Source organism: Beta vulgaris, chromosome 3, assembly GCF_026745355.1.
Source record: "Beta vulgaris subsp. vulgaris cultivar EL10 chromosome 3, EL10.2, whole genome shotgun sequence".
Lineage (NCBI taxonomy): Eukaryota > Viridiplantae > Streptophyta > Magnoliopsida > Caryophyllales > Amaranthaceae > Beta > Beta vulgaris.
Window position 1 is genome coordinate 55,562,027 of NC_079204.1, and position 20,438 is coordinate 55,582,464.

Below are 20,438 nucleotides of genomic sequence, written 5' to 3' on the forward strand. Positions count from 1 at the left end.
AAAGTGAAGAGAACGATTCCTAATTGTGAAAAGTAGGAGGTGGTTTTGTTAAGAACTATTAAGTCTGTTTTATATTAGTTGACCCATTTCACTAGGTACACTTGCCGATGCACTAATTTGAACCTTAATATCTCTAATTATCTAACAAAAAATTACAAAGTTCATGTTTTGAAAATATACATCGAGACGAATCTAACAAGATCGATTCCATATGACTATATTTTTCCTTAAGTACAAAACACACGAGATAATCAAACTCATATATTTAAATAGTGTCAAAGTTAAAATTAATCATCTAATAAAAAATTTGGAAGAAGTATCAAGTAAGTTAAACTCCTACACTTGTTGATTTGTTTTTTCCTGCATTTGTCGGCATGAAATTTTGTTACAAAAAGAAGGTCAGGTATCAATTCTCAATGTTTGTACATCATATCTAAATCTTGGTCAAATAAAATTAAAAATAAATTCTAGTTGTGTTTATAATATGAGGATAATTTCACCTTAAACAAAAATATATAGGCAATTGCCCATAGCTAATGCATATTTGAATTGCAATTTTCTGATTTTTAGGGAAAAAGAAAAAAAATCAAACTTTTCAAATCACCCGTCATTAGAGTTTGTCTTGTAAGAGATCGCTTATTTTTAAATTAAAATTAGGTAATAGTAAGCCTAATATTGAAAAGAAAATTAGCCCAATAGTGACTAAGTTAATTTCTTTCAATGACTAATTAAATCCATTTAGTAACTAAGTCTACTTTTATAGTCTCTTTTAATAATTTTTGATATACTTTAAACAAGTTTGTCTTTAAGTGGACTTATTTCTCCTAGATTGTTACTTTTGAATAAAAGGCTGAAGAGATTTTTTTCACATTAATTGTTTGCAATATCAGATGTAGATTTGCGGCAATTCCAAACAAAAAAGTCATTTTCCCACTACACCTCAGTCCTCATTACTGCTACTGTAGTTGAGAGTTTTTCTTTTCTTGTTTTTCTTGGCAGCTTTTAGTAAAGAGTTACTGCTAATCCTACTTCTTAAAATGTGCAAATTAGTAGGTGCACACCATTTGGTGAGTATAGTGTACACGACAAACATGAAGCATTAGGCTATGAATATAAAAATCAATATCAATGAACATATACTAACAGAGATGTACATATATTTATTGGGTTTGTTAGTCATGTAAATGCGCTCATTTGCATTAATAAACAAGTATGAGATTAATGAATAATAATATATTTGATAATTGTAACTAATCCTCTATATTGCCGGCGCCAAAATATTAGTTAGCATTTAAAAGATACATATTTGCTCATAATCTTCGAACTCACGTTGAATTTAAAGTTAATACTAGAATCTTTAAGTTCAAAAAAGCTCGGCTCGACTCGTCACTCGAGCATAAGTCTAAGGACTCATGCCGTACCATAATTTGAGCTCAATCCTAACTCATCATCACTTCTAGATAGAAAAGCATACGAGCCTCCTTGTCAATGGGGGGTGAAAGAGGATCTACTTATTATTGTTTGCCTAAAGGATCTCCACTATACTTGCCTACTTCAATCAAGGCTTAAGTATGCAGGCCCATTAAAATCTTGTTTTGGTATCTTAGACCAATTTAGGCTTAAAAAAGTTTGGGCCAGGTTTTAGTAGGCTTCTCACATGTAATGGAGTTGGAGATTCATATCCAAAATCCTAATCCTAGTAGGAAACCAAATATTTTATGTTCCTACTTCCTCGTAACAAAATTACTGTAACAATTCGACTCGGTATGGACTCCTAGAGCCTGTTCTCCCCAACTTATTTTCAGTTCATTTCAGTTCAGTTCAGTTCAGCTTTGGACAATACTTTTACTCTCACATATCAATATTCATTTCAGTTCAGTTCAATTCAATTCAGTTCAGCTGTTTTATGCCGAAGAGAACAGTCCCCTAGTCAAAATTTGGTAAATGTAGTTAGAGGAGTGAATTAGTGAAAAGAAGGAGAGAGAAAAAAGGGGATCATTGGGTTTGTTGTCCATATGGGGTTAGGAGTGATAATGATAATTTTGGGTTTTTCAGTAATGGTATTGTCGTAAATATGTTGAATTTTTTTTACTAAATTAAGTAAGTTTTAAATTGTTGTATTTTTTGTGTTATATCCAAATATGGCAAATGTTGCTTTTTTTTTGTTACGGAGAAAGTATTATATGTACATTGTAACAGGAATCAAAATGTCTTATGAAACCCTTACATAGTTATACTTGGAATTAGATAAAAAGAAGTAAAAGCCCAACTCTAGAACTGAGTTTAAAGCATGGAGTGTGCTATATACAACATAAAAAAAAGTTAAATATAGCAAAATATATTAAAAGACTAACCTACCTTTCGGCAGGGTCATCTATGACAAATGACCCCGCTTTGGGGGGGGGGGGTCATCTATGATAAATGACCCCATTGTAGTAATTGCAACCCGAAAAATATAAAACATGACCTAACACTTTGAATAATATATGACAATAAATTTGAAATTTAAACAGTTAAATACTCACCGAACTGCTGTTATTATTATTTATTAAAGCGACTTCTAATTAAAGCCCAATTATAATAAAAAAATTAACCACGATTAAATTAGGCATAATTTAAATGTTATGTTTAGGCTTTAGCCTTTTTTTGCTATATATAGCACTTATGTAAAGCATCACCCCTGCACTCGGAGCGCGACCTGGCAGAATCATTGCAGCAGCTTCAGGAGAAATGATAAACCTCTAACTGCATCTAGCAGTTAGAGGTTTATCATTTCTCGCAGCTTCAGCATGCCCGAGTGCTCCTCCTTTAAGGTCTTGTCACCTAGCGTGGCCACCTGGGTTGTACAACTTTGTCGTGTTCTTCGATTGTTTATTTTATTTATTCATATGAGCCAAACTTTGTCGTGTTCTTCGATTGTTTATTTTATTTATTCATATGAGCCACGAAGGCAGTACAAAGTACAAACAAGATAAAGGGGGGATTTGAACCTGTAACCTATCGTTTACAACACCCTCAATCTTAACCACTAGGCCAAGACATCCTTGTTCGTATTTTTCGATTGTTGTTCATCTTCATCTATGAATTTCCCTTATTCTCTTACAAAGGCCAAAGCTATAATGTGTCTGCGAGCCTTACTAATAACCGTGTTGGACTATTGGACTTGCATAACTAACGGTAATTTAATTTTGAAATGCCTTTACGAGTATGATATTTAAGTTTTCTTTTTGGCATTGAGTATGATGTGTACGCTTGCCCTCCGCACAACTAGAAATATAGAAGTGAAATGGAACAGAAAGATGAACACTCGGGAAATATACATTTTTACCTAAACTCCAATAGACAGAGCATACCGTGTACAGCTTTGAAATACATAGTGAGTGCTTAATTAACGTTTGCCGACTATAGACATACTTTTGTCCCATAAATTCTTTTCTTTTACTCAATATCAATCTCAGCCTCTTAGAAGTAGCCTGGAATGGGTTTTATGCTAATATCCCAATTAAACACGTACGTTCTTATCATTCTGATATGTACGCGTTTTCAGAAAAGGTCACATAATATTATATACGTATCTAATAATAAGTATATACCTATACTTAAATCAATAGTGAAAACATGAATAGAGCACAATTATTATTAAGAAATTAAATAAAGTCATGTCAAATAATCATACATGATTAACACGAATTATGGTCGATCGAAACAATGTAACAATTAATTCTAGACGGCTACTTACGTGCAGATTAGATCGAAATCCTACTTTCTTCCTCATAAACATACAAAACTTGTCCCTACGTGCAGATTAGATTATGTCTGTATGGTATTAGGTATTGCACATGCATGGCAAAACAATTTGATTACACAATCAAAATATCCATTTGAGGTAATTCATTATAGAGTATGCCACTCTCCAACAAATTGGGGTAGCTTCTACTTCAAGCAAACCTACCATAACTTGCCTGAATATATATGATGTTCATGTAATGTTAACAAACCATATGACTTATATATCCATCTAATGAACAAATAAATCAACTAGTTATTAAGAGAAACTTTACATACAGTTTTTTTCATAGGTTAATTTTGCAAAAAAAGGGGTGCAACACGAGGACTTCCCACAAGTCACCCATCCTAGGACTACTCTCTCCCAAGCACGCTTAATTACAGAGTTGTGATGGGATCTGGTATATTAGTGCTGGTATAATCGCACCCAAGTACATACCATTGAAACTGTTTTAAGACTTGATAATTATAACTAGTCATGAAGGAACTAGGAGGCAAAAGAATGGCTGTTTTGGTAGGGTGCAATTACCCAAATACAGAATATGAGTTACAAGGTTGCATCAACGACGTACTCGCCATGAAAAAGATGCTTATTAAGAGGTTTGGGTTCGAAGAAAACGATATTGAGCTACTAACTGACGCACACGACTCTTCGATTTCGCCTACCGGTGCTAATATTAAGAAGGCACTTGGTGATATGGTTGATCGAGCTGAGGAAGGTGATGTGCTTTACTTCCATTATAGTGGTCATGGGACATTGATTCCTTCTTTGAAGCCAAATGAGACTCATAGGAAGGATGAAGCTATAGTGCCTTGTGATTTTAATCTCATCACAGGTTAGATAATTTGACATAATGCATCTTTATCTTTGTTCTGTTCTTTTATTTAGCTAATTGTCACAACACAAACGCCTAGTTTTGTATGACAACATGATCTTGCACTAATCATATTGGGAAACTAGTGAATTAAATTCAGATTGGATTGAATTTTGGATTTTATGCGAATAACTTTCACTCCTAACGGGATGACCTTTTGTTTCCACATATAACTGTTACGAGCTGTTTGGTAGACAATAGAGCTGATCAAGGTAGCATGGCCCAGCCTGATGTTTTTGTTTGGGATGGGTTTTGGACAACGTTAAAATGATTTTTCAGTTCAAAAATTGACCCGGTCTGATTTGGCTCGAAAAGTCTGCTATCTTGGTCCAAAAAAGTGGACTTCGGGCACCAAAAATCGGCCCGGCCCAACAAGTGGGCTAATTTTTTAGGCGACCTGGCTTGTCCCGTCATTTGATCACCTCATACAATAATAAATGGCGATAATTGTAATCTCATAAATAATTATCATGCCATCGTCCCCAATTATCTCTTTCCCATACAGTTTCATTATTAATTACAATATAGAGTTACCATAAGTATAATTTATTATTGCTTATTATCGTTTGTTTGTATGTATCATCCAAGATTTTATCTAAGGCAAAAACGTTATATCAAAGTCTAATGTCTCAACATGAAAAATATACCATCTAAACTTCTAATGGTGCATATTGAAGTCTGCTAAACACTTTTCCTTATCTAGCTAAACATTAAGTATTTAGCATAGCATAACCATAAATAATCAACCTTTGAATTTCTTGGAGTTTTTCACTTTTGGGTACATTTCTATTTTTTCAATGTTTTACAAATTTGGTATTGTTGTGCTATTCAAGTGTGCTAAACACTTTTCCTTATCTAGCTAAGCATTAAGTATTTAGCATAGCATAACCATATATAATCATTACCCTTTGAATTTCTTGTAGTTTTTCAATTTTTGGTACATTTTAAATTTTCAATGTCTGTTTTACAAATTTGGTATTGTTTACCACCTCCATTTCTTTTTAATTATTATACTTTGACGTTTTACCCTATTCACAAATTGCACTTTGTTCCTTATTTGTGATTTATATGTGAATAAAAACATAGTCATGTGTGATCTTGTTACATTCGTCTTAATATGTACTTTTATAATTTTTACAAATACAAAAATAGAGTCATTTATCTTCAAAGTTTTGCATTGACATGCGTGAAAAGTGAAAATGTAACAATTAAAAAGAAATGAAGGGAATACTTTTGTTTGTTATCATGAATTCATGATTATATAATGTGTTCATCCTAAATTGAAAGATGCCCATTTTTAGATATAGATTTCAGGCAACTTGTAAACAAGTTACCTCCCAAAACAAGCTTCACAATTCTTTCAGACTCATGCCACAGTGGAGGCCTAATAGACCAAGAGAAGGAGCAAATTGGGCCTTTAGCAACAACATCAAAGGCCCAAAACCACTCTTTTCGGGCCAGGCTCATCACATATGACCAAGTCCTCCAAAAGCTCAAGCAACTCACAAACATAGACACCCAAAACATTAGCACACACATCAAACAACACTTCAAGGACCAAGCTAGCCTTAGCTTCTCCCTCAATGAAGCTGATCAAGACCACATAGGCCACCTCGAACGAGCAACCAAGGGCGATTGTGGAATTTTACTTAGCGGATGCCAATCGAACGAGACCTCAGCAGACGTAAACTTGGAAGACAAAGGTGGTACCGCCCATGGCGCATTTAGCAATGCAGTTCAGGATGTGTTGATGCAAAATGTGGGAAGGCTTAGCAATAAAGAGGTGGTGAATATGGCTAGGAATGTGTTGCAAAAACAAGGACATAAACAACGTCCTTGTTTGTATTGTAGTGATGAGAATTCTGAAGCTACTTTCTTGTTGCAACCATAGGGATATCTTTGCTAGTCTGAGATAACCAACCATAACATATTGTTATCATTTATTAAGTGCTCACCATTTTATAAAAAGATTTGTAATCAACTACTATGACATTACTTATTGCACAAATATGATGTCTTTGATGAATATAAAGGGTCACCTTGTATATTTGTTACTCTCTCCCTTCCAATGACTTTTTCTCTCTCCTCGTTACTCTCTCCCTCCCTGTGACTTCTCTTCTCATTGGTGGAGTGGTGGGACAGTACTGGAGAAGTGGGACATTGGTGGTGGAGTGGGATTCATGTGGAACGGTGGGACAATCGTGGACGGGTGGAACTGTGGTGGGTGGATGGGATGTTAGTGGGCTGGGTGTAGTTGGGGTTAACCTGGGTTAGGTAAGCCAATAATACTAATGGTTGAAGTAACGATTAAACCATCATTAATGTCACGATTGTATAATATTACTAAGGACAGGGTTATTTTTGAAACTCAAAAGAAAAACGATTTATCATTGCAATTGTTCCATAGTACAGAGCTACCAGTGGAAATTTCCCAAAAAAATATTTTGAAATTGTCATTTTTAAATAGTGCTTGGTTCTATATGAGAATAACTTGATTGGACCGAATCCCAATTCGGGTTGGATGGGCTCCAATGGCCACCTTCACTGTGGCCATTGTGATTGCACCATCGTTGGAGCAACACATAACATACATCTAAAATTGCGCACCCAAAACCGACAACGATGCGAGATGTTTAAACATGGGTAAACTACAACTTTTATAATCAAATGTTTCCAATGTTCTTATCCTTCCACTTTGACTTTAATGGTCAAACTTTAGAAACTTTGATCTTCGCAAACTTGAAAACTAAATTATTTGCTCAATATTATAAATTTGTGGATGTTGGATTCATCTTATGAAAAAAATGGTAAAAGTTTATCAGAGACACTAAAAAAAAGTAACCAAAAAAAGGAAGCATAATATTGAGCTATTTTTTGTGTCGTAATGTTTTGGATATGAACCTAACAAGAAATTTTTCTATATCATGTTTTCGTTCAGGTATGTGCTTGCATCATATAAATTAAATACCTATACGAATAAAACTTTTTATGCTCTTAGATATGCTCATTATGCCTCAATGTAATCGCAATTAGTATAACAAATACACTTGTCATTGCACCAGTTTAATGATTATTATCTTTATTTATCTATTTATATATAAAAAAATTAATAATTGATATTTGAAAAATATACATTTAGTTAGTGAATCTAAAATTAGTGGAAAATTATAGTCAAATTAAAACATACTTCTATAATGTATCAATCAAATTGCAATCGGTAGATGGTGATCTAGAGTCTACCATTCTAATGGTACACACGGGCCAAAACGCAGCCCAAAAAACATAAAATGCGTGAAACTAATGTACATCAACTGCTCTTCAATGAACATGTGAAATTAATGTAAATCAAACTGTTCTCCAATGAACATCGATCTCAAAGATTCTCCTTTGTAAACCTTTATCTTTATATATGTTTTTTAGTTTGTTTATTATAGATATTTCCTTGTTCATTGTGTTTATTTTATCTGTTCATTAGGTTAAGTGGTTGTTCATCAGATATTTCCTATTACGTTCATCTTTTATTCTTGTTATTCATTGTTGATTTAGATGTTCATTGAGTCTCGTGTGTTGTTCTTTATTCTTTTACTTAATTTGTTCATTAAAAATGTTGTTTTATTCATTGTGTTAAATGGTTCGCACCATTTAGATGATAGACTCGTATCTGCCATCTAATTTGCGATCAAATTGTACCATTTATTTGCACCCAAAAGATTTGTTACATTTATTCAAGTAGGTAGTGCATGCCAACATATGACATATCATGAACATCTAGTGTTGAATTGTGGCCCAAATTTGATCAGGCATTTTTTAAAATTATCTAGCACCTGCAAATGCTCCAGAATATCTTAGCTTTATTTATTTAATGCCAAAGCAATTTATTAGCTAGATTAATTTAATGCCAAAGCATTTTCTTAGCTATATACTGTTGACGTGCCATGATCTTGCTCACAATTTTTGAAGCAATTAAAGCTAGAGAATCTAGACTTTGTTAAGCATGATTTTGCTAAATTAATTCGGCATTCATCTCCCTATAAATATTGGAAGTTGGGCATAGAAATTGGACATCCTACACTAGAGCTAGACATCCTTTCACAAAACAATCCAAAGCCAATAACCCATACTTCTTATAGTGCACATACTACTCCACTATTCTACTTAAATATTATCGTTTTACCTGTTCTGAACGGTTTTTCTCACATTAAATACTATGTCTATTATAATTTTTTAATTACACTAATTTTCTTGCTAATTTCTCAATTTATACACGTTTTTGCTACTCTCGATACCCTAAATTCAACCTCTAAATCTTCCTTTTGATCATAAACTAATCACCCCCTAAAAAAAAATTCAAAAAAAACCCTCAAATTTTCAAGGAAAATGGAAGGAGAAAATGTTGAAGTTTTGGAGTATGATAAAGCATATGAGAAGTATATGAATATAATTCCAACTTTAGAGAAAAATAAAGGATGGATCACTGAGCACTTAGTTAAATACCAAGGAATTTGGCTAACACCAAAGGGTGGTCTCAAAGGAGTCATAATGTCTCAACAATTGTTTAAGTCTAAACCTAATGACATTTTTCTAGCCACTTTTCCTAAATCCGGCACCACTTGGTTCAAGGCTATCATTTTCTCTATTATAAATAGAAAACTTTTCTCACCAAATGAACACCCTTTGCTAAATTCTAGCCCTCATGAATGTGTCCCATTCTTAGAACTACTTTACTCCAATAAAGAAAACCTTAACTCGACTCTTGAACATCTTCAATCTCCTCGTATCTTTGCAACTCATTCTCCATACCCTTTGTTTTCTCAACTCCTAGGAAGTAATCTTACTACTTCTCCTACAGTTAAAATCGTGTACGTTGCTCGAAACCCTAAAGACGTACTTATTTCAACATGGGAATTCACGAAAAAGTTAAGGCACGAAGCTAATTTGCCCCTGATTTCACTACAAGAAGCCTATGATATGTTTTGTCAAGGATTGATCCATTTTGGATCATATTGGGACCATGTTTTGGGATACTATAAAGCAAGCTTGATGTACCCCAAAAATGTATTATTTCTAAGTTATGAAACCATGAAGGATGATCCATCATTTTGGGTAAGAAAATTGGCTGATTTCCTAGATCAAGGTTTTACAAAAGAGGAAGAGGGTGAAGGATTAGTGAAAAAAATACTTGATTTATGTAGTTTTGAGAGTTTGAGCAAAGTAGGGGCCAATAAGAGTGGAATTCAGAGATTCACTAGTCATGTTATGGTACCAAGTAGCTATTTTTTCAGGAAAGGAGTGGTAGGCGATTGGAGAAAGTACTTAACAATGGAGATGGCTCAACATTTAGATGAGATTACCAAATGCAAGTTTGAAAGTTCAGGATTGAGTTGTTTTAGATCATCTTAAGTATCACTGAGTAATCAATAACAGTCCAGTCGATGCTCCGGGTTATTACTTTTCATAATTTTTTGCCTAGTGAGGAAAAATTAAGGTCGTGACATGATAAATAATTGCATAATATATATTTAGAAAAACAAACTCTTACAAGTTTGGAGATGAAAGCAAAAGCTTAATTTTCTACAAAAAAAATTAGCTGAAGTAAGAGTTAAGGTCTATGATAGACTAATGTTATTACCATTGAAGTGTTAGGGATATAACTACTTGTACAAGTCATTTAATAATATATCATTACAAGATATTATTATTGTATTTTATTTTAAATAGTAAACAATGATGTAATTTTATATTCATGGTTAAGCTCTCACTTTTCATATCAAAGGTCATGAGTTTGATACCTTGTTACTATATGATGTTACTTTTTTAGTTGAGAGATTTGACATTGAAATAGAGCATTTGCATTAACACCTTATAGGAGGTGCCACGTAGCACATAGAATTTTATAGGAACAACTTTTAATATATTAGTATAGATTATATAGGCTCCATTTTAAGAGAAGATAACATGTTTGAAAATTCAACCCCTGGACAAAGCTACTGAATTGAGGAAAACTCCGATGAAATGTGTCACAACACCATTTTTATGCATCATATCAAGAAATAACATGTTACACTGATAATTATCTATTCTATGTAACCATCTTGTTAAGGATAGGAGTTAGGTAAAGTGGATAGAGCGCTCCCCCTTGGCCCCTGAGGTCAGGGGTTCGGTCCTTATCCCTAGCATTATGGTGGGGTATTACCTTTAATATGCTATGCATGCCTTACCAGCCAATGTGTTGATATTTCCTACATGCTAGTAGCCTTGTAGGGATTAGCCCTTGAACTGACTTAATTTCCTAATAATAAAAAAAATATAACCATCTTATTTTATTTTTTTTTGTTTATTCCATTTTGTAGTTCCTTCAAATTCAAATACAAGCAATAGGAGTATAAAAAATTGCCTAATGAAGGATTTGCAAATCCTGGCTTTAATGAAAATGTTGACTAATTAATAAAGATACTCCAGCTTTCGTGAAAACATATTACTAATTAATACAGAGCTAATCATGACTTACATGATTGGCTTTATTTATTTATTTCTTTGACAACAACAAGATCATGTTCTATCCTAGCAAATTGCGTCTCTGTTTTAACTTTGAACAATGGCAACATGATTGGCTTTTCTAGAGTATTCAAGTTCAACAAGTTTATACTTTCTATGTTCCAAATTAAATGCAATAAATCCACTTTACGCATGTCGAAACATTATTTTAACTACAAATATCTATAATTACATATAAGTAAAAATTATAAAAAAAATACCTTTTATGAAAGTACGTCACGAGACAAATCTAACAAGATCTCACTTGACTATGATTTTCATTATGTATAAATCACAAATCTTAATCAAAGTGAAAAGTATGAATAGCGAAAATGTGGAATTGTTACATTTAATTTGGAACGGAGGAAGTATATTTTTTGAGAATATTGAGAAAGTTAGGAGGTCTACATCTTGTTGATTAGGAATATAGCAATAATCACTAATCATCATTATCCTAATAATCTCGTTCAACAAGCTTACAATTTAATATGTTTAAGTCTCACACAATCACATCCATATCACTATTATAATAGCTATATATAACTATTGCAAAAACAAGAATATATTGTCCATATACACAATGAATCAAAACCAGAAACAGGAAGAAATTATTGTGTCTGAAAAAGAAGCTCAACAACTTAAGCAAGGCCTTCCAAAGGCTACCTTCATTGGCAGCAAAATAATGAAATACCAAGGTTTTTGGTACCATGAAAACCAGATCCAAAACATCCTTGCATTCCAAAGCCACTACTGTGCTCGAAAAAGCGATCTTTTTGTTGCTAGCTTCCCCAAAACTGGCACCACTTGGTTGAAATCTTTACTCTTTGCGATTGTTAACCGTGTTCACTACTCTACAAACCATGACCAGAATCCTATACTAGCGAACCATCCTCATGAACTTGTGTATAGTTTAGAGACAGATGTCTATAGCAACGCTTTTGTCTATCCTCGTCCACACCATCTTGATGAGCTTTCCTCGCCAAGGCTTTTGAGCACTCACTTACCCTACTCGTCACTTCCTGAATCTATCAAGACTTCAGGGTGTAAGATTGTATACATCACCCGAAATCCTTTGGACACACTGGTATCACTATATCATTTTTCCATGAAAGTGATGAAGAAGTATTTTTCCATGGATGTTATGAAGATGATATTGGGTATGTTTTACCAAACTCCTAGTTTGGAGGATTTCTTCGAAGCCTTTTGCGAAGAAAGAATCCCTTTTGGGCCGTTCTTTGATCACGTTGCCGAGTATTGGAAGGCGAGTTCAGAACAACCAGACAAGGTATTGTTCCTCAAGTATGAGGAATTGAAGGACGATCCCATACTTCACGTGAAGAGGTTGGCTGAATTTGTGGGTTCGCCATTTACTACAGAGGAAGAAAGTGATGGTGTCATAGAACAAATAATAGAGATGTGTAGCATCAAGAATATGAAGGAATTGGAGGCTAATAAGAGTGGAGTAATCAACAAGTTATTTGAGAAACAGTCATACTTCAGGAAAGGGGAGGTGGGAGATTGGACTCATTATTTTACACCTCCTATGGTGGAGAAGATGAAGAAAATCATGGATGAAAAACTCGAGGGCACTGGTTTATCCTTTAATTTACTTCCTTAATACTTTTCTTCAAGATTATTATCTTGTTTTTTCTTTTCTTTTTTTTTTATTCATGGTTCTTAATTCTACAATATTGTACAACATTCTCTAATAATCTCCTTGTTCTCCCTCTTTGGGTTTCTAGTTCGGAGTTGTTTTTAGCGTCTAAGGTGAAATTGATTGTTGATATCTTTCCAGAAATTTGGTAATATAAATCACAACACAACCCTCCCACTGGGTACCTAGAGTACAACCTATTCCACTTGCCTCGTGAATATGGAATCCACGACATGTGGGTGAAAGATGAAAGGGCTTACCACCTTTCCACTTCCTGGTTCACAGAGATTTCGGAAATAGTCAGGAAAAAGCTGTAACTACCTGGAGGTTCATAACTAATCCTGATAAGAAGTGGAATATGTTGAAGGCAGAAGCGGGTAGAAAAGAAGTTCATGGATCAAACCGATGTCGGCACCAAGTTTACATCAGATAGATGCATCAATGGAAAGCACACTTGTAGTGTCACAGATACAGTTCTCAAAAACAACAGCCTGTTTTTGTGATTGTCAAAGTTAAAACTTGGTGGTTTGTCAGATCAAATGGGTCAGTGAGGTGGGATTCTGGTTGGATAAGTTGAGGTTCAGGTAGTTTTTGGGTCCGGTCAAATAATACTTGTTGAAGACCCAGATCTTTCAGGTCCAGCCGTTCAGGTTGACCCAACGGGTTAATGGTTTCTGAATGCAATTTACAGTAAACAGAGTCATTCATAGTCAATTCAGACCATGCAAATGAGGTTAAAGTCCAAAAAAACAATGTTGAAACTCATAGGAATATTAGCTAAAGGAATTTGTCGAGGAAGGTTCGCATCAAAAGAAATACCTTATGCAGTTTGGCACAGTAAGCCACTAGCAACACAGTCATCACTGCGAACAATCGAGGATTCTGAGAAATCCTTGTTTCTTCAACCTCTCCATCACCAGTATGGCAATTGGCCTCTTATAAGACCTTCATGCTCCCCGAGCACCGCCTGCTGATACAATCAATACTCCACTTTTGAGACATGTGACAGAATTTGTAGCTAGCATTCTCGCCAAGATGCACATCCAGTTGGGTCCCCACGTCAGATTCAGACACTTCATGGTCACTGATGGACTTGAGGAGTCGCACTAAGACCTGAAAAGGCAAGTGGTTAGGGTTGTAAGAGAGGGGTTTAACGAGTTGAGCAAGGACACTAATATTGCTGTAAGTGTCTGTGATAATAGGGATTGTACGAGGCCCAACCTGCTCCTCTTTGAGTCCCCCACAGTTCCACTATGAAATGACTTTGAAAAGAATGTGCAGCTTGCTCCTTTTGGCTGGCAGTCAACTAATAATTCCCTGAAGTCGTCGTCTGGCACATTGTAATACAGAAATCTTTAACCAGTTTCCAACACCAATGTCAAGTACTAAGGAAACTCAAGTCATTGAAAGATAAGCATCATTTAAACTTATGTCTAGAGAGATGCAAACTTCAACATAAAATTAAGAAATCATGCAGAATGCAAGAAAACTCTCATGATCATCTAACAAAACAAGGGGAAACAGTTCTCGGAAACAGAACAGAAGTAATGATTACAGCCATCTCTTTTACACTTTTAGAAGAGAAACAGTGTGATACAATTTTCTATAAAAAAAAAAGAAAAAAGAGAATATGCATTAGCCAACTAGCCAAAAAGTCATACCAAGAACAATCGCTTCGTCCTTTCATACACCTTTTGGCAGAATTTGAGTCCCATAACCACTATAGAGATAAAACATGATATCCGCATCTTCAGCCCTTTGAAACATCCAATGAAGAGCAGCTCTAATGTTGGCACTTATCAGTTATTTGCGTGATTGGAGAGTCATGTGCATCTTTCGTGAGCTTGATGTTGTTAAGATCAATGCCAATTGCTGAATCAAAGATCCCGCATCCGAGTGACATTATTGACACATGGTTCCACTGCCTGGAGAGTACGCCCAACAAACACAGCCATCTCTTCTTGCTCTCCTTTTCCATTTCAGTAATTTAAGCAGCTCTTGTTTTTCAAGTTTATCTTCCTTTACTAACCTAAGGCTCATCTTCTTGCCATGCTAGCAAAGTGCCAAAATTGTTATTTCCTCACAGATCAGATATTATCATCCCATTCGTGAGCATCTAAGGGTTTGAAGGTTCTGGGATAGTAATTCAACATGATTTCTTCACACACATCAGCAAAAGAGCATGTATGAACTATAACAACAACAACAACAACAACAACAACTAAGCCTTATTCCCAAGGTGATTGGGGTCGGCTAACATGAATCGTCAACTAGAATCGTGACCAGAGGAGATGGCATCGTCAAGAGTGATAAAAGTTTTTTTTTTTTTTTAAAACAAGGTTTACACCAAAAAGTGTTTAGAAAAGGTTTTCAGCAAAAGAGCATGTATGAACTATATTTTAATAAATTGGCATGCATATGTATAATCAAAGTACTTATCAAGCAGCTAAAACTCCCGATACTTTATGCAATAATTTGAATAAAAGATAAACCGATGGTCACCAAATCAAACAAATAACAAGGAAATGATTTGCAAGTGTCCCGCATCAGATTTTTGAGAATATTATATCTACAAAAAGTTCCTAAGCTTTAACAACAGCTTGGTAGGCAGCAGCAAAATCATGGTAGTTAGTGTAATGATATATAGCTAAGAAAGTCTCATATCAACGTCCTTAGTAATGCTTGTTCATTCCCAAATACCATTACCATTTTGAGCTCCAAATGCTTCTGAACCCAGAACTCGAAAGGCAGCAGTTTCCAGTGATATTTGCTCCAGACCCCCCCCCCCCCAAAAAAAAAAAAAAAAAAACACACACACACACATACATTTCCTCAATATTCCAAAAAAAGGAAGTGCATATACATTTCCTAGTGTACACTGCCTCCAAGCTTCAACACAGAATTTACTGGAACTATAGTTATTAGCCCAGATATGTATGAAGACTAAAAGAGCAATAAAAAGTGATTTTATCAAACAAAGCAGCTTGTACAAATGAGAAGCATGATTGGTGAATCCAAAATCAGCAATCTGTATGCTATGAACATATCTGAGCAAATTTAGGTGCAAATTCAACCATCTAAAGCAGAACATCAAAAACTGTAGACTGCAGTTACAATGAGAGAAAGATCTTCATAGACAGCATGAAAGAAGTGAGAGATGCCTTTAGCTTGTTAAACTTGCTTAAAGCATCAGGATAGACTATACACATGGGATGGCGAAGTCAAAGATCATTCCAGATATTAAAAGCAGTACTACTTGAGCTGTTATAGTTAACAATGTTATCTTGGCATCCCAAAAGGAAAGCGGTTCTTATTGGATCTACATTCACCAGGGCATGGGCTGTCCCACTTGGGCTAGATGCAACCGCAACCTCATCTGCACCAATCTCCACTTCAGCGTAACCCTTATCAACAACTTGACTGTTCTCCAACTGTAAATGATTCAATCACCACATAGTTAATGCCAGAGCAAGGAGCAAGGTGTACTATGCTTATTAGCTGCAGAGTCTAAAGAGAAACTATGACATTAATTCGAGAATGACAGACTGATTAAAATTGTAGCATGCTCACAACTGCAATATAAATTCCCTACCGAGTTCTGATATTCTCCTATATCATGATCATAATATTAATTGAACAAATCCAGCTATCAGGACCAAATAAGTGATACTAAGTAATAAAGGAGAGAGCAAATCATCTTTACACACTTCTTAGCAATCATATATCTTTTCACAACCTCTCATGGCAAGATCATAAACTTGCCACCATGTGAACCAATAATGGTTGCAAGTCTGAATCCATTTATCCAATTTGTGAATTGCCACTGATTCAAAATGTGTGTGTAGAAGCATGAGCTTTTTAACTAGCTTATGAACAAGAATGGGAATATTTGGTAAATAACTTCATAATAATTTAAAATATACTTATTTTGTTACTCCTAGGTGAGAGTAAAACAGTTAAGATCTTTTTTTCTTTAACAGTTATTAGATCCCCAGAGGATAAGTGATCCCCTTTGATATTTGTTCCATGTGCTTGAACAATCCATGTTACAGACTATGAATCCAATATCATTGGCATTGATTTCAATTCGATGTCTCTAAAAAACTAACCTAAAGCATAGTTTCAGTTCACAGCCTTGTTGGGGATTGCGTAGAAAATAAGGGATGAGAATGGTTTAGTAACAAACTTCAAGGCACGTTGAAAGCTTTCCTGAATGACTATGTGTCCCCTACAAGAGTGAAAGCAAACACCAAATCTATCTTCGGGATCTAGCAAATATATATACTTATTGTTGGAGAATCACATTTAAATTGATTAGATCAAATAAGAAATGAAGACTTCGAGGAAGAGGACTGAAGGGTTCCTGTTCCTCGAATTAGAAACACGCCACATAACCGTTCTATATAGACTTTGGATCATATGATAGTACCCTTGAGAAAGATTTTGGATTATTTGATCCACCCGGTGAATGTAGACTTTGGATCATAATTGCAATTAAAGAGTACTATCATATGGGTTAGGGCACTTAATAAGACTATTTAACTCCATAGATGGTGGTTGTAGGAAGTTAAGTATGTCCAAGTACAAGAAGAAATATCCACCTGCTTGAGCATCATGTGGCCATGGCATTCAACTCTATAAGCTGGGGACGATGTTCTGTCTGCACTCAGACTTTCCTCAGAGATTCTCTGCCAGTATTTCTCCCCTGATTTTGCTGAGTGTGAAATGCCATTTCTAATTTTTTTTCTTCTATCATTATTCTTATGCATACAAATGCAAAGCACCAAGCTAGGGCTCCAGTGGTAATGAGTACCTCTAGAGGATTGTAATGAGTCAGTTAGAAGGAGCAAATCAATCAATTATTATTAAATTGTTCAAAAACGTCGTTAGAGGGAAAAGGAGAAGGAAACTGACGTAATAAATATCAAGCCAGCAAGATATAGAGAGAGAAGCTTATGCCGAAAATTGTTGTGCCAAAGGCCCAAAAGGTGGGGGAGAACCTCAGCCTCTCGAAAGCTTGAGGGTTGTATATTGAAAGAGATTTTCTGATTTTATCAAATACATCATCATCTTGGCCTTACTTGGGATGTGTTCTCTTCAACTTAAAAATAAGTTTCGGGTCCAATAAGTTCATATCACGTCTGATCAAGTCTAACACAACACTCAAAGTAAGTTTCAATAAGGGTCAATTAGGTCTAATAAGTTCAGTTCATATAAGTTCATGATTTTTCAGGTAAAGAGAACGCACCCTTGGTCTGTTTGCCTCTCAATTGCTGACTTTTACTAGAACTCATAGCAACAAGATACTTACTAGCAAAGCAAACAACACAATTTTATTTCCCAATTGCTAACATAATGCAATAGGATTTGGCAAAACATGGAGACTTTAGAAGTTGTCAATGGAGGCCAAATATGACTTTCCTGGAGGGCATTAAGAATAATCTAGAGAATTTGGGTTTACAGCATATAGAACTTGACAATCATGACCACTGCAGATAAAATCCTAGCTCATTTAACCAACCCCATTTTATGGGCCCACTGCTTCCCTTCTAAAAACTCGCAATAGTTGGTATTTCCCAATAGCAAGGAAGATGATCATAAGATAAAAGAGCAAGCTTATCGACAGGAAAAGTTGAAAGCACTAACATATAGCCAAAAGCAGCAACACGGGGGTAAAACACAAGGACAGGAGAAGTGATTATGATTTTCATCAGCATTAGCACCAAACGAGGCAAAAAGTTCAAGTTGTTCCTAGCTTCAAACCATCGTTTAAAGACTTGATGGAAACAATTCCAAAATGGCCAAAACTTATTAGTTGTTTCGAAAGTAGAAGTGTATATAACATCAGCAGCAAAATCATATCACAGCTGCCATTCAAGGAATCCATAAAACTGCGAAGGTATTCGTGCTTGCTCAATCTCATATTATGACACATCTCAAAAACAATCAATATATTGTTCAAAAATTCATCCCAAGAAGAAGTAAAAGCATACCCTAAACTTTATACGAGCACCCCAAATGATAAATGTCTCATTGCATGTATAATGTCTGTGATTCCCTCTAATTCCTCCCGGCCGAATCTCACCAACATGAACTGAAGCACAGCTCACAGCTCCACCTGCATCACGGAAACACAATGTTATTGTCATAACCAACAATTAATTACATACAAAAGAAACACCCACAATAAACACTGCTCCAATTTTATTTTTTTTGTAGTTCTTAGAACAACTTAATCACAAACCTATTCATGATCAGTTTACTGTTTACAACTAACAAAAGTACAAACTACAAAACTCAAACCAATACTACAATGTATCAACTAAAGAAAATCACAAGAAAAAACTTAAATGTACCCAAAATAACTTTATAAACAAAATCAAGAAATACCCACATCTTTTCTTTTATCCTATTCTTTCATGCCATTAAAGCTGATATTCATGATCATGTAGCAACCTCACTTAAACCTAAAAACAAATACACAATACAACACAAAACTAACATAACCCACTTGAAAACAACACTCCCCCCCCCAAAAAAAATAATAATAATAATAATAATAATGACAATAATAAATAATATAAAAAGCTTTTTGAAAAATTGAAAAGAGAAATTTATACCAGAAATACCAGCATCAAGGGCAGCAGCTACAGGATTAAGAAGCCAACCTCTTTTGTCTTTTTTAGCCAATTTAGAAGGAAGAAATCTAATCAAATTAGCTTTTAGGTCTTCATCTTTGCTCCATTTTTTAGGGTTTTGATAAAGAGGAGAAAAATGAGAAGAATGTTGGAATTTGAGAGAAACCCATGTGAGAAGAATGAAGATTGAGAGAAGAAAAGGAAAAGCTTGAGGCTTTTTCAACAAATTAAGGATTGAAGAGAGAGAAAATGATTGGGTTTGAAAAGGGTTTTCTGAGCTTTGGCCACTACTAACATATGAGCTTCTTCTTGGATTCACCATTTTTCGCGCATCCCAGATTTTTCTTTAATTCTACTGTTTACGTTGAAGATATTGAATATGGTGTTACAGATTTGATAAAAAAAGACTTGAGTGAGTGATGACTCACTGAGTTTACTACTGATGAGAATGTACGGGAGTGCAAGATTTGGTTGCCCGACATGCGGCCAGCCCAAGACATAAACAGGACAAAACTACACCTACTCAATTAGACTGGTCGCGGCTAGATTATCCGTTGGGTAGATTAGCTCGACTGAAAAAAATCATGTCTTTATTTGTTTCATAAACGAGTATTGTAATTCTCGTTCATTTAAGGTCATGGATTATCTTCTTTTTATGTTCTTGAACTCATTAAAAAGTTGTTTGATTGAAAAGCTTATTTAGTTTTACCACTTAGCTTTCTAAAAAAATTTGATTAACAATCAAATTATTACCATTTTACTATATAAATTTTGTATTTTGGATATCCACTTTCTTTAGGTTTGTAATAATTTTTAATATAATAGACTTGTTTATAAACTTAACTTGATTAATACACAGAAACAAGCTCGTACGATTCCTAAAAGGACCAAGCTTGAACAAACTTTTGAACTCAAGACATAAGCTTGGCCTTTACTATGTCAAAAGCCTGA

The 20,438-nt window shown here is 34.8% G+C and overlaps 4 protein-coding genes and 1 pseudogene across 5 annotated transcripts; 3 read left to right on the forward strand and 2 right to left on the reverse strand.

The window, feature by feature from the left end:
• Window positions 1–4,058: 4,058 nt before the first annotated feature.
• LOC104889654 (metacaspase-9) lies at window positions 4,059–6,839 on the forward strand. Its single transcript, XM_010674923.3, has 2 exons — window positions 4,059–4,622; window positions 5,963–6,839. The coding sequence occupies exons 1-2, from the start codon at window positions 4,265–4,267 to the stop codon at window positions 6,550–6,552; spliced, it is 948 nt and encodes a 315-aa protein (XP_010673225.1). The 5' UTR covers window positions 4,059–4,264; the 3' UTR covers window positions 6,553–6,839.
• Window positions 4,098–4,215, reverse strand: LOC125496115 (5S ribosomal RNA; annotated as a pseudogene).
• A 2,199-nt stretch (window positions 6,840–9,038) lies between the features above and the next one.
• On the forward strand, window positions 9,039–10,061 carry LOC104889655 (cytosolic sulfotransferase 17-like). The gene has a single exon (XM_010674926.2). It carries the CDS (start codon window positions 9,039–9,041, stop codon window positions 10,059–10,061), a length of 1,023 nt encoding a protein of 340 aa, XP_010673228.1.
• A 1,646-nt stretch (window positions 10,062–11,707) lies between these two features.
• Window positions 11,708–19,957, reverse strand: LOC104889657 (hypothetical protein). 2 transcript variants are annotated; one of them, XM_019248281.3, is made up of 6 exons: window positions 19,518–19,957; window positions 18,843–18,967; window positions 14,511–16,280; window positions 14,071–14,179; window positions 13,669–13,962; window positions 11,708–12,565 (listed from the first exon to the last, which is right to left on the reverse strand). In XM_019248281.3, the coding sequence occupies exons 1-3, from the start codon at window positions 19,807–19,809 to the stop codon at window positions 16,071–16,073; spliced, it is 627 nt and encodes a 208-aa protein (XP_019103826.1). In that variant the 5' UTR covers window positions 19,810–19,957; the 3' UTR covers window positions 11,708–12,565; window positions 13,669–13,962; window positions 14,071–14,179; window positions 14,511–16,070. The 2 variants fall into 2 exon arrangements, with proteins under 2 accessions (XP_019103826.1, XP_010673230.1); XM_010674928.4 differs by having other exon boundaries at window positions 19,470–19,948.
• LOC104889656 (cytosolic sulfotransferase 5) lies at window positions 11,776–12,936 on the forward strand. The gene has a single exon (XM_010674927.4). It carries the CDS (start codon window positions 11,776–11,778, stop codon window positions 12,811–12,813), a length of 1,038 nt encoding a protein of 345 aa, XP_010673229.1. The 3' UTR covers window positions 12,814–12,936.
• Window positions 19,958–20,438: the final 481 nt, after the last annotated feature.

Coding starts and splice junctions, on each gene's coding strand:
- LOC104889654 (XM_010674923.3), top strand. CDS start 4,265: ATGAAGGAACTAGGAGGCAAAAGAATGGCTGTTTTGGTAGGGTGCAAT. Junction 4,623..5,962: donor TGATTTTAATCTCATCACAG/GTTAGATAATTT, acceptor GCCCATTTTTAG/ATATAGATTTCAGGCAACTT.
- LOC104889655 (XM_010674926.2), top strand. CDS start 9,039: ATGGAAGGAGAAAATGTTGAAGTTTTGGAGTATGATAAAGCATATGAG.
- LOC104889656 (XM_010674927.4), top strand. CDS start 11,776: ATGAATCAAAACCAGAAACAGGAAGAAATTATTGTGTCTGAAAAAGAA.
- LOC104889657 (XM_010674928.4), bottom strand. CDS start 19,809: ATGGTGAATCCAAGAAGAAGCTCATATGTTAGTAGTGGCCAAAGCTCA. Junction 18,968..19,469: donor CCTTGATGCTGGTATTTCTG/GTATAAATTTCT, acceptor TCCGTGATGCAG/GTGGAGCTGTGAGCTGTGCT. Junction 16,281..18,842: donor GTGCTCGTATAAAGTTTAGG/GTATGCTTTTAC, acceptor AATCATTTACAG/TTGGAGAACAGTCAAGTTGT.